The 13,646-nt window shown below is 49.9% G+C and overlaps 2 protein-coding genes across 4 annotated transcripts in view; one reads left to right on the forward strand and one right to left on the reverse strand.

Annotated features, from left to right (window-relative positions):
• LOC134522280 (uncharacterized) overlaps window positions 1-10,379 on the reverse strand; it is a 58,365-nt gene extending 47,986 nt beyond the window's left edge. For both annotated transcript variants that reach the window (XR_010073019.1, XM_063349787.1), the window contains exons 1-2: window positions 10,109-10,379; window positions 8,211-8,305 (exon numbers count right to left, since the gene is read on the reverse strand). The gene's annotated coding sequence lies outside the window, so the exon portion shown is untranslated. The remainder of the gene's footprint in view (window positions 1-8,210; window positions 8,306-10,108) is intronic.
• On the forward strand, window positions 1,287-4,398 carry NPBWR2 (neuropeptides B and W receptor 2). Of its 2 annotated transcripts, none has more exons than XM_063349789.1 (2): window positions 1,287-1,464; window positions 2,003-4,398. In XM_063349789.1, exon 2 carries the CDS (start codon window positions 2,638-2,640, stop codon window positions 3,634-3,636), a length of 999 nt encoding a protein of 332 aa, XP_063205859.1. In that variant the 5' UTR covers window positions 1,287-1,464; window positions 2,003-2,637; the 3' UTR covers window positions 3,637-4,398. The 2 variants fall into 2 exon arrangements, with proteins under 2 accessions (XP_063205859.1, XP_063205860.1); XM_063349790.1 differs by having other exon boundaries at window positions 2,137-4,398.
• Window positions 10,380-13,646: the final 3,267 nt, after the last annotated feature.

Genomic DNA, 13,646 nt, shown 5'->3' on the forward strand with positions numbered 1-13,646 from the left:
TTTTGCCCTGGGGAATAGTTACAGATTAGCAAACTTAACATCACATTCTCCTGAAGTTCTCTCCCTGCGTTTCCTTCTCTGTCACAAAGGCAACAGCGATTCCTGGAAAACTGCCTTCCCCCTGCAGACCTGTGAAAACCCTCTTTCCCTTGCAGTTACAAACTGTGCCAGCTTTCCCAAAAACAGGCAGAAGGACGCCTCTGGGGGTCTTTCATCTGAGGAAAGATCATCCATATCATTCCTGTGGATCTTCTCGGGCAATCTTCTGTTCAATTTTGCTTAGGCCAGGTTTTGGTTGAAAACTGTCAGATTTGGGTTCAAGTACAGAAAACATCTGTAAGAGTTGTACACTGAGCATAAACAAATTACCATCTACTGAAAAGTCGGGGGTACCCACGGCCTTAAGGAGTTACCTCCCCGAGTGCAATGAAGTGTTTTGCTCCCACCCCCGTTACCAGTGCACAATAATCTTGCCAGAAAAGGGTAAACATCCCCAGAAGAGGAGCAAAGTCAAACACAGCTCTTCGCTACATTGCTCATTTAAAGGAGGTGACCTGCTTGGTTAAATGACACCGCACACACCGCCAGGCGTACCACTGATGGATGCTTGTGTTTTTGTCTCGCCTGGTGTTGAAACAAAGGTCAGGCAACCCGCAGCTGGGGAATACATTTAGAAGACTAAAGGAGAATCAAAAGACCCTTGATTTCCTTTATGCTCTTTTTATAGGGGACATGAAGGTAAAGTGATCTTACATTGTTGCTGGTTTTGGTATGTGACCTGCGGTGTGTTTCTGCCAAGCTTCACAGGACTCCTGCCTTTTGTGATGCGCGTCTGAAGGCTTTAGCTGCATTTCCAGAGCTGGACCAGAGACCCAGCAGGGTAAAGCCAGCTGCGCTCCCCCAGAACAGCTGAAACCAGCACAGATCTGGCAAGGTACATCTGTTTATTTGTTCATTTTGAGCACTGTAATGTTGTGTACCCTCCTCCCACTCCCCCGCCCCCCATTGTACATCTTCCTTTGTTAAAGCCAACCAGCGTTCCTTATTGAAGCAGTTTAACCCCCCGCTTCCCACTGCTCCACACATCCCTCATCCAGCCAGCCACAGCTTGCCAGCCCTGGGTGCTGCCTGTGCACCTCAACATCTCCCTCATTCCTGAGGGGAACAGCTCTGGAGCATCAGCTGCTCACCACCATCTACCTTATTTACTATTTAAAGAGCCCTGCAGAGAGTGGGGGGGGGGGGGGAAACAAACCCCAACTTTTTCCTCCCCTCCTTCCCTGGTGTGAACAAGTGCTAATTGCCGAGATGTGCGATGCACACACAGAGCCATCATGTTGATACGATCGCAAAGCCGGGTAACGTCAGCATCCCAGAGACCCTCCTCCAAGTCGGATTAGAGAGAAGAGGCTCAACGGTGCCGAGCAGCAGGGGCCGGAGGAGGCAGCCGGAGCCGCTCGCCAGGTAAGGGACACCTCAACCCTCCCCATTCCCAATCCAGCCTTTCCTGCTCACTTTACCTCCGTGCGACAACAAAAACCACCCCAAGCGAAGTGAGGCACTTCTCCTTGCAGAGCCTGGGGACCAGCCGCCAAATCTTTGATCTTCGGGGGGTCTCGGTTGTTTGTTTGTTTGCTTCCCTGCGGAGGAATTCTTGGAAGCCTGGGTCAGGCAGTAGCGATGGATGTGGCAACCGCTAGAGGTGTAAACAGATGGGGTAATTCTGGCTTTGGCTCTAAAGCAGATTTGCTTTCAGGGTACTTCTTCCCCCCCTTCCCTGAATAATCCTGAACTTTTGAGATTCCCGGGTTTGTCTGTCCGTCTGTGCCAAGTTTTGTGTGCTGCCACAGGTGTCTGTAAAGGGGATGGTCTTCATGTTGACTGAGATCATAACCTACCCTTGCTTAAAGAGTTACTTTAATTTTGGGTTAACCCTTAGTTCTGGAAATACTCCTTGAACTTTATTTCCACCACCCCCCCCCCCGCCTTCTTCTTTTGCCAGGGGACCTTGGGAGCGGGGAGTAGCCCTGTCGGAAACTTCTTCATTGTTTGTGGAATCTCAGTCAATGAAAAGAGTCTGAACTCCGACACAAAGAAAGGCACTAATTAAACGCTGCCACGCTTCTGCTCCAGCAGGGAAAAGCAGGCACTGTGCAAGAGAAACAGCAGCCATCCCTGGAGTCCTCCGAGGGCTGTGAATCGCCGACCAGGCACAAAGCTTCATCTCTGCCCTCCCTGTTCCTGCCAGCCCTGGGAAGAACTCTTGCTGCAGACAGTTGAACTGGGGCCACTTGACTTCCCCAGCAAAGAAAAGCCACAGCTCACCGGGATGCTCTCAGAGAGATGAGTTCCATGACTAACACAGGGAGTTATAATTCTCATTTGCTTTTTTTCATGGAGCCTTATGTGTCTTTCAATCATTTCCCCCCCCCCCACAATCGCTTCAAAATCTAAATTCCCCAATGGCATGGGACAAGAGAGGTAAGTTTGATGGTCCATGCTGCCTCACAAGCCACTCTTTGGAAATAACCCACTTCTAAATGAGATAGCAGCTGCTTCTCAAACAGAAAAAAGGCGCTGTCTCCTGGGCTAGCAGGGCTTTCAATCATATCCGTGGGCAGTCTGTGACCAGCAGGCATGGGAAACAGCTCTCTCTGGGATGATCTGAACAGCACCTGCAGCAACGCAGGTAACAGCTGCTACCTGCACAACAGCATGAGGTTCAACTTAACATTCCAAGAGCAGGCAGCTGATTTCTACATTGTCCTGCCTGTCATTTACTCTGTGATCTGTGCTGTTGGGCTCACAGGCAACACTGCTGTCATCTATGTGATCCTCAAGGCCCCCAAGATGAAGACTGTGACAAACATGTTCATCCTGAACCTTGCTATAGCTGATGACTTGTTCACACTTGTCTTGCCCATTAATATTGCTGAACACCTCCTCCACTACTGGCCCTTTGGAGAAGTCCTCTGCAAGGTCATCTTGTCCATAGACCACTATAATATCTTCTCCAGCATTTATTTCCTAACAGTGATGAGCATAGACAGGTATCTGGTAGTACTGGCCACGGTCAGGTCCAAGAGGATGCCACATCGTACATACCGAGCAGCCAGGATTGTCAGTTTGTGCATCTGGATCCTAGTCACCATCATAGTTCTCCCTTTCATCATCTTTGCCAATGTCTACATAGATGACCTGGAGATCAAGAGTTGCGGTCTCAACTTCCCCAAGCCTGAAAGGTTTTGGTTCAAGGCCAGCAGGATCTATACCCTCATCCTTGGCTTTGCAATTCCAGTATCCACCATCTGCATCCTTTACACCATGATGCTCTACAAGCTAAGGAACATGCACTTGAACTCTAATGCTAAAGCCCTGGACAAAGCCAAGAAGAAAGTCACTATTATGGTCTTCATAGTCCTGGCTGTGTGTCTCTTCTGTTGGACCCCCTTTCACTTGGCCACCATCGTGGCTTTGACCTCTGACTTGCCCCAGACCTCCATGGTCATTGGTATATCCTACTTCATCACCAGCCTAAGCTATGCCAACTCATGCTTGAATCCTTTCTTGTATGCTTTCCTGGATGACAGTTTTCGGAAAAGTTTCCGGAAGATGCTGGAATGCAGAACTTCTTGAACAGTGGTTTGGGGCTCACAGATCTCTCCCATGGCTTTGCAGGGGCAACTTTGCAGACTGAAGGGGTGGCTCATGAATGTACAATGTTTGTTCTTTCATTCACACGTAATGTGTGTGTCCATTTATCATTATCATTCACATGGTTTGTCCTGCTTACTCGCCAGTCCTGCATTTTCCCTCTGCACCTCCCAACTTCTCAAAGTTGCTTTTCTATATTCTTGCTTTTAATCACACACCCTGAAGCATTAGGACAGAAAACTTCCTTTCCAGAGGTATATTTCTACTACATAGTGGTCCTTTATTGCCCTCTGCTGTACAGCACAGAGATACTGGGGACCAGCTTTCAGATTAATGTAACGCTTGGTTCTTAATAGCTGTGTTATTTGGAGGATTGGTTCATGGAGCAGAGCTAACAAGCACTTTCAAGGACACATCAACAAAAGACAGAGGATGAAAGATGAGTATTTGCAAGAGAAAATGAACCATTTTCACATCCATGTACGTGCATATGTGTGTTATGGCTTTGGGTTGGTTTTTTTTGATTTTGAGATGTCTGCTTTCCACCCCCACCTCAAACTCCCTCTTTCCTGAGCTGTTAACACAAGTTAAATTTAAACCAAAAGCAAGATCTGCATCTCAAAAATAGTGTTAAACAACACACCATCCAAATATTATGGCAACTGTGGGAATTTGTGTTAGAAATTATTTTTAACTAATTGTTCCTGTTGTCAAATATATACTTACTGAAGAGTGATTAATGAAATAAACCTCCTGGGAAAAAAAGAGACTGGTCCTTCTTTCACCAGAGAAAACTTATGGTATTTGTCCCATGTCTTTGCTGTATATACATTGCATTTTATCTAGCGTAAAATAAAATATTGTATATTTATAACAAAATCAAGGTGTTTTGTAGGCCACAAGAAAAACCCTAGCAAGCACTGCAGGTAAAATTCCTTCTTTAACAGGTAAATAGTAAAGCAAAGGACTTCCACAGAACCAGAGCCTGAGAGGAAGGGTCTGGAAATCAGAAATACAGTACCGAAAGCTTCAAGAACAACCATAAACCTGTTGAAACCCCACTCTCCCTCTCCCAGCATGGGAACCTCTCCTTCACTGGTAGGTAGTGGGATGAGCACACCATACCTCCCAGCTTTTGGGGTCATGGAAAAGCCTCACCTCCACCATCAACGTGTGGAGGTGAGTAGGGCTCCTTGCCATATTCAGTCCTTAGTAGTGATCTACCACAGCCAGGAGAACACTGCATGCACCACAGCTCCTTTATTTTGGCTCTATATTAGCCACCAAAGCACCTAGTTAAATGGGAGTATACTTTTTTGGCCAAAGCAACACCAGAAGCTACCATCCCTCATCACCTCTGCAAAAACCAAACTGCTCCCAGGGGTCCTTGTCCAGCCGAGCACAGCAGTAAGCTGTCTTGTAGGTCTGCAGTAAGTAAATATAGCCAAATATATTACTGGTTTAAAGGGAGGTTGTCTCAGCTAAAGTTTTCCTCTCTAGCTTTCCCCAGATCCCCAAGCACCAAGCTCAGCTCTTACCTGTCCAAATTCCACCAGGAAAGTACAGGACAGGTAAAACCAAAGAAGACAGGGTTAGAGACCAGCTAGATTGCACATACCAGAGCCCATCCAGGGGGCAACGTACCTACAGCAGTTATCCAAGGTCTATTCAGAAAAGGGGGCTGAAGATAAGGCTGCAACAGGAGTCCAAGGTCCATCCAGGAGGCAGAGCTGGAAACAGATATCCCTCCAAAAAACAAGGAGGGAGGCTGCAGGGCTCTGCTTAAATGGGCTCCTGGAGCAATGGGTGAGGGTGTGGGTGGAAGTCCCAGGTGAGGTCACTCAGGGCGATTCAGTCCTCTCAGTGCTCTCAGGGCTCTGACACCAAAATTAACAACCTTCAATACATCATGATGGCAATTTCATGTTTCCCTTTTAGAAAGCTGAAAGTGATCTGTGAAAACAAGATCACTTGTGTTGCCTTCTCGGTATTAAAGGTGTTAACCTTGGATGAACAATGAAGAAGAATACATTCTTCTAGGTGAAACTTTGCTAGGAATTCCATTTTTTTTATACTAACTAACATTAACTTGCAGTAAAGATCAAGAGCTGAATCCCTGGTGTCAGCCAGCCTCATGAGAAAGAGTCCACAGTGGTGGGTCCTTATTCCCACAATCTTAAACCCCCCCAGAGTTAGTGCGCACAAGGTTCCCTGACCCAAGTTTCATGGCTCATCTCTATTTCTCATTAGCTGCACCTTGCAACTATCAGAAAACGCAAGGATTTTTCAAAACCCGGTCCGATAGTGTGTCTGTGTGTGCTGGCATGTGCAGGTGTGTGGGGTGATCACTTAGCAAGCCCCAGACATGAGAGGAGGAACAGGGAGGCACCTGGAGAAGAGATCACCTCCACTTAGAAGGTGCTGGTGGCTCTGAAGAGGTATCGAGTGGCTCAAAGAGTTTAGAGAAGAGGGGAAAGACCTGGCAGATGGGGTACTGGGGACCATGAGAATGGAGGATTCTGGAAGGAAAGCTGGGTGCCGTGATCCTGAGCAACCTTCAGAGGGAAGGAGGCAGGTGCCAGCAGCAGATGAGGGAGTGCAGAGGTGTTGCATGTCCCCTTGGAGCAGCCCAGGCAAGGCCAGGGAGCAGAGCCAGCCTGCGCAGGCAGGCATCACGGGCACCCACCGCTTTAGCACGGTTGCCATCTGCTGGCGATGGGCTCCCCAGATGAAAAAAAACCTCTCTGAGTGCAGAAAACTAACTCAAATGATGCCACCTCACACTCAAATTGCTTATCTGGCTGCAACGCCACTGTTTATTGGCGTTAGGTCCGTAGGAAAGGCAATATATTTCATTAGGTGGAAAACCTAATATATTTCATTAAGTGGAAAGTCAGCCGCTTTCAGACCTGACAGTGTCTTTGCTGGAGCTTTTCCCCTTTGAATCCAATGTCACGATTGTCACAGACTCACAGAGTGGGTGAGGCTGGAGGCACCTCTGGAGAATGCCCAGTCTAAGCCCCCTGCTCAAGCAGGGTCACCTACAACAGGTTGCCTGGGTTTGAATGTCTCCAAGGATGCTTCTTTGGGCAACCTGTTCCAGTACTTCACCACTCTCACAGTAAGAGCTTTTTTCCTACGTTTAAATGGAATTTCCCATATTTCAGTTTGAGCCTCCTGTTCTGCCACTGGACACCACTGAGAAGAGTCTGGCTCCCTCCTCTCTGCACCCTCCATCACTTTCAGATGTCCCTCAGATCCCCCCGAGCCCTCTCTCCCTGAGGATGAGCCGCTCCAGCTCTCAGCCTCTCCTCCTGTGATAGCATCCTGCCTGCATCTGTGCTTTTCTCCATGTAAAATGCTGAAGACGGGAGCGTCGGCTCCTCTTTGCTCTCGTGGGGTGCAAGGCTACAAGGAGAGAAGGGGCTTGCCCTGGCCAAGGTCTCCTCCAGTGCTTAGGAGGATCTCTGGCTCCCATCGGTGCACCGAGCTGGCCCGTGTGCCGGCCGGTGGAGCGTCCGGCAGGACCCTGTGTTTCAGCCCGGCGGCACTAAGCGGCACTCTCTGCTTTTGTCTCGGCACGGCTGGCTCTCCCGCAATCCCTGCTCAGCCTCACACGCAGGCTGGTACCACGTTTCGGTGGGGAAAGCTCCGAAGTGGGGCTGTCCATGCCCAGGGCAGACCCTCTGAGCGCGGCACCCGAGGCCAGGCTGCTCCGGCTGTTCCTGGCAGAGCAGAAACCACCTTCGAGGAGGCATTTGCCTGCTCGTCGCACAAGTTCACTCCAGGGAAAACCTGCACGCTCGCTCGTTCATTCGAATTTCATCAGGTTTGTGGGGCTGGCTTGCTGCGGATCACACCAGCCCACATTAGCCACAAATTAAAGGCTGGAAGCGTTCAATTAACTATTCACCTAACAAATCCCCTATCACTCTTCCAAACCAAGCATCCCTTCCAGGGTCTGCAGGGTTGCAGGAGGCTGAATTGGTGACCAGCACAACTCCCTCCCATCCTAACCCCCTTCCCAGCCGGCCGTGCATCGAGTGAGCAAGCCACCTCAGCCCCAAATCCAGGGAAATTTCCTTCTGGGACAGTCCTGGATGCCTTAATGAGTGCAAAGGTGCCGGGCAACCTCGCAGATCCCCGGTTACGGCAGGAGCTGAAGGTTTTTCCGCTTGCTCCTACCCACTGCAGCAGCACAGAGGAAGGCAGTGGGCTCCTGTCCGCCTCCTCCTCGGGAAGGACATCACCTTCCCCGCTCCGGCTGTGCCCAGGAGGACAGACAGCCCTGGAGGACTTCGCTTCATCATCCCCGGGAGAGGGAGAAGAAGGCATTTTCCACCCCAGAAAGAGGAATTAGGGCTCATACAGGGCTCATATTCCCACAGCAGGCTTTAAATGCAGGCATCTAAGATAAGAGGTGGGGATCGGAAATTACTATTGCTTTTTAAGTCTTTGTGCTGCAGCAAGTAATAATGGCTGCTTCGATCAATTGTCCTCATCCGAGCTGTGCTGCAGCTTGTTCCCCTGCAAAGCCGTAATCCCCTGGTACTTACGCAGTCTCGCACTGTCTCCTGCTGCTGGTCACGATTTCGGGTGAGAAAAGAAATTATACCCCACTGAGGGATGAAGGCCCGGCTCTCAGAAGCATCTTTAGATGGGAAAAAAATTGAAAAGAGAGATTAAAAATGGATGAGCGAAAACTTGGAATAGAGAAGATATGAAGCACGAGCATCTCTAGAGGATACTCTTAGAAGCAATCCGAGAGAGAGAATGTGTCCCTTTTCTGAACAGCCTGACTTATCCGTAGCACTCGCCTTGTCACCTACGGGATGCTGGGAGCCCCTGGGTGTCATCTCGATTAGGGATGATGGGTGTTAACGTGCCGCTGATGGTCCCATTGCAAACCCGAGGAAACAGTGACCCTCCGGCCTTACTGCTAGTTCTGGGAGGAACGAGCTGGGTTTGGTGCCTTCAGAGGGTCTCAGCCCCGCAAGAGTTGACATTCCCACCTGCTGCTGAAGAGAAGGGGACTCCCCAGGCCGGGGTCCCTTTCACCCGTGAGTCAGGAGCACATCTGAGGACCCCGTGTGGGCCATGGGGGCACAGCGCTGGCAGCTCCGTGTCCCATGCCTGGGCAGATCATGTTGGGTCTTACCCCATCTAATCGTGTTGGGCCTTACCCCATCTACACCACCACTGCAGCCCTGGCTGTGCCCGGAGCTGGTTTTGGGGTGATAAATCCTTGATCCAGGGCAGCTCTGAGGCCTCCAGAGAAGCTCCATGCTTGTTGTTGTCGTGGAGAGAGAGGACACCAGGCACCCTCCAAAAAAAACAAAAAAAAAGCTTTCCAAAGAAACCCCTCTTGAAAAAGCCATGTGCCACATGGCTGCATTTCTCTTCCCCCACCTCCCTTTTGCTGGAAGGGAGGAAGAGGAGTTAATTTAAAGGCAAACGCCAAGAACAGTGACAGTAAATATTGCCAAGAGTTTCTCGTGGGCATTTGGGTTTGGTAAGTGAAGATGCAGGGGGAAAGATCAAAGCTGTCTGAATGGCTTTTAATTACGAGCCTCAATTGCTCTATTTTCTCTCGGAAAAGTATTACAATTATCTAACAAAGCTCTTCGAGTGGAACTAGACGCTAGCCCGAAGCTTCAAGGGCTGTTTAGTGGCTATTTTCCCTTTTTAAAAAAAAATAATATTTGATGTCTAGATAAAAAACCGGGCACTCCCATCAGCGCCTACAGCCAGGTCTGGATGAAGAGAGAGAGGCTGGAAAGCTTTTCCCGGGAGGAGGTGAGCAGCCTGGGCTGCACCGAAGGCTGATGGTGGCCCTGCTGAAGCACCCCACCGCAGCGTCCCCTCGCTGGGCAGGGGTGCTGCCACCAGCATCCCACATGGGAAGAGGGAATTACTGGCGAAGGGAAAATAAACTATAGTTTGGGAGTAAGACCTTTGACAGTGGGAAACGGTCCCCATTTTCCCCCTTTTCAGTTTTTCTGATATGGAATTTCTTTCTCTGTCTTTCGCCAGGATTTCTGTACATCCCCGTCACCTCCCCTTGCTCCGCCACTTTCTCTGCACAGATGCCCCGGGAGATCATGAGGTCCAAACCATCCCCTGTACAGAACTCAGTGAGGCAGCTGAATAAGGAAAACAGAGAAATAAGGATTCAGTGTCATAAACTGAACCCTCAAATGAGATCAGAGGCTGGTAATTAATAAAGTCAGATTTCAACGCAATGAAAAACCTCCCCTGAGACCCAGCCTGCTGCTGCCTTGTATTGATGGAAATGCTACGGATGTAATTACATTTCTCCTCGCCGTGCGATGGAGACAGTGGGTCACTCTCCGCCAAGCTCCTTCCTTCCTTCCAAGCCCATCATGAGCCAGGGAGATGGGGCCAATAGCCACCATTTCACGGCGGATGGGGCAGGTCAGAGCTGATGGCTCACCCTCATCGTGCAGGATCCTGGCAGGTAGTCCCAAGGCAGAAGAAGGGCTCAGTGGCATCGCCAACACACGCTCATCAGAAGACCAGAGGTAGTTTTCCAGCCGAGCACATTCAAGCTAAACCCCGATGCAGATGCCAAAGCAAACTGTGGGGAGAGCTGCGCTGGTCGGCTTTCCATACCCACCTCCAAGCTCTTTTTCTCAAATTCTGCTCTTTTACACTTAATCCCAGGAAGCAAGTGATTATCCCCAGGAATTTTCTCTGCGGTTAAGCAGAGGTAGAGCAGTGCGAGGCTGAGATGAGGGAAAGGCCAAAATATGTGAACAGATGACCGGTGCATGCCGAGAAGTTGCTATTAATGCCTAACATTGAACAAACATTAGATAGCCAAATCACAACACGGGAGAGAAGTTGCTATTAATGCCTAACATTGAACAAACATTAGATAGCCAAATCACAACCCGGGATTCATTTCACACAGAGGAAATCAGGCCGAAAAGCCATTAATCTTGATTTCATATTGACTACATAGCTTGTGTTTTTATTCCCCATCGCTGAATGAATCAGCATGGCATGAGCTTTTCGGAGCACTCACTGCACATGGCAGACTGAAAACACACAGAGAAATCAATGTTTATAGAAGGGCCAGCGCCAGTTCAGACTTTGCCTGCTCTCCTCTCTGTGGCCAGGAGAAAGGTGATCCGATGCAACCAAAAACCAGACTGTGGGAAGAAGTCTGTCAGTGGCTTCCTTGGAAAAAATCAAGTTTCCTGCTTGGTTTCTCGCAGATTCATCCTTCACTTCACTACGCCGAAAACCTGCTGGTTGGCAGGGCTGGTGCTGCTGGGATTTTGGCTCCAGCCCATCCCGCCTGGCTGCAGGCCCGGAGGGGAGGGACGCGGCGGATGCTCTCCCTGACCACTGCAGGCAGGCAGCAGGACTCCATCCGCACAGGAGCTACATCTCCTGGCAGAAATAACATACACTGGAGGAAAAAGACCTTTTCCTGCAAGAGTGGGCTGGTTGCATAGATTATGAGACCCCCCCAGCAATAGCTTGGGCTCTACAGGTAGGATTTCCCACCCAGCACGGCAAAAGGCACATGGATTTGAGAGCAAAGCAGGAGCAAGAGGCTCCTGCATAGCAGCACGCTACACGGACCCACACATGATCCAACCTGCTCATTACTGGGGAAGATGCCAGCATGGGATGGTGGGGTTTGCTCCCAGATGACCTTCCAGCAGCTTAACCATGGGAGGACCAAATTCCCAAGAATCCAAACACGAGAAACATTCTTCAGGGGTGGTGAAGGTGATCCCAGCTGGTATTGGATATTATTGTGCACTTTCTACCCCAGGGAGCGTTTATCAAGTTTTTTGGGTTGCTGTAGCAGAAACCCTGGGTGTGGTAGGAGAAGCAGCAGGTGGGGAAAGGGCTGTCTGTGTCCCCCAGCACCGCAGAGAGCCAGCATCGCTCCTTCACTGCAGACAGCTGGGATCTCACTGCATTGAGGGAGGGAGAGAGCGCAAAGTCGGTTTACATGGTTGATTAGCATCATCGTTGCCAAGATACATAACCATGCTGCTCTGTTTATTGATTATTTCATTCTGTCATGCAATTTATCCAGGCTTCAGGGTACTGAAAAAAGGAACAAAGGGAGTTCACGAGCCGTGGGGCTCTTCGACCTCAAGTGCTCCCATCCCAATAGCAGTCCCTTTGCTTGAAAAAGTCCTAAAATTCCTTTTTTCAAAACCAGTTATCCTTAACACACCTGTTATCACATGCTTTGAGCAAAGGTGGCGTGTAGCCCCAACCTAAACGGGCAAGATGGCAAGTGCATGCAGCCACTGTGGGCCACTCAAAATAGATGTGTGTCAGCTCAGCCGTGGCAAGAGGGGGCTACAGATCCTGTAGCATCACATCCCTATCCCCAAAAAAGCCCTATGCCAAACACCCATTGGCGTCACACAGCATATGCTCTACTTTCTTATAGTCCATCTCTGATCCTCATGCAGCACCGTGACTCTTGGGTTATGGTCTCAAGTCCACCTTCCATTTTCTCTCCCTTTTTCCAGCCTCACCGCCTCACAAACCTTTTTCATCATGAAGCTGCGACACTTTTCCCTCCTGCAACCCTCTGTCCCGCCTGTCTCAGCTTCGTGGTTCTCCTCAGCACAGGAGAAAGCCAGGAGTAAGAACTGGTCCTTCAGACAGCCCTGGGCAGGGCTTGGGAGGTGAAGATCAGGCAGGATCTTCAGCTGATTCTGCAAAGTCACAGCGACGAAGCTCTGCCGTCACAGAGACTCGCATGGAAACACGAAGTGAAGCCATGAATGCACAATGAGGGCTACAGCTCAGCGTCGGTCCGAAGGAGGTTCTCCTTGTGGAAGGAAGGAGAAATTTGTCTATGCATAAATAGCCACAAAAATAGCTGAAGGAAAGCACAGGGAAATGAGTGGGAACGCAAACTGGAGTTTTTCTGGTGGAGCCCGCTTTGCTGCTACTCTAAGAGTCCCTCTTCTGAGCAGGTGGGAAAGGCTGCACCAGCACCAGCTGCTTATGGAGATCCCCTTCATTTAAACAAAGAGGCTGTAACTCTGGAGACCACCCACCTTCCCTACAAAGCATGGCAGGGTGGGAGGCATCCCCCTCCGGGAACACGTTGTCCTGCCCAGCAATAATATCCCAAAGTACCCGGGGAGAGATAAGAGCCCAGTCACAGCTCTATAAGTAGTTAACAAATCCTCCCCTGGGGGAAAAAAGAAAAAAAAAAAAAAAAGACATATTTACAGTCTAGCTCCTCATGCAATCACCTTGGAAAAATAGATATGGCAACTGGTCAGCTTAACGTAGTGTCTTCATGAGGGCAAGTCCCGAGCTGCAGAGCAATGGGCACCACATGGGGCAAAAGCAGCTTTTCTCTTTCTGCAGTTGGGGTTTCTTGGTTCTTCCACCTGCTAAAATGGTTTTCAGCACTGGGGGCCAGGCTCCGTGGGGGCCAGGGGCCCTCAGAGCAGGCAACAGGCTTTGTGGCTCCTGCGGGCAGTGGGCGTGAGGAGGGTGATTTCGACTGAATGCTCACCCAAACCAACCAACCTCAGCCTCACCTGTAGCTCGGCAAAGGATAACTCGGCGCCTCCCCGGGTAAGTCCTTCCCACGACACAAAACCATCCAAACTTGATTGAGGGTGCAAATTCTGCACCTTATTTCTGCTTTTAGAAATTACGATTCTACGTTGGGGGCAAGCTGTCGGCTGTGAACAGCCTGGGCAGGGGGAGAGGAAGGGAGATGCGGCACCGGCAGAGCAGAGCACCTGCAAAAGCCGAGAACCCTTCAAAAGCCAGAGCTTTGCCCATTGCGCCAGTGCCATGAGCCAAGGAGCTCCTCAGGAGAGAGCTCAGCCCCTGGCTCATCCGTTCCTCGGCCTTTCCAGCCGTTGACTCCAGCCAGCAGCAGCAGGGAGAACACTTAGTACATTAATAAATCCCATAATACTGAATAAAGCACTTTGGTTTATGGTTTCACTGTAAGAACTCAC

This window comes from Chroicocephalus ridibundus, chromosome 12 (assembly GCF_963924245.1).
Source record: "Chroicocephalus ridibundus chromosome 12, bChrRid1.1, whole genome shotgun sequence".
Classification (NCBI taxonomy): domain Eukaryota; kingdom Metazoa; phylum Chordata; class Aves; order Charadriiformes; family Laridae; genus Chroicocephalus; species Chroicocephalus ridibundus.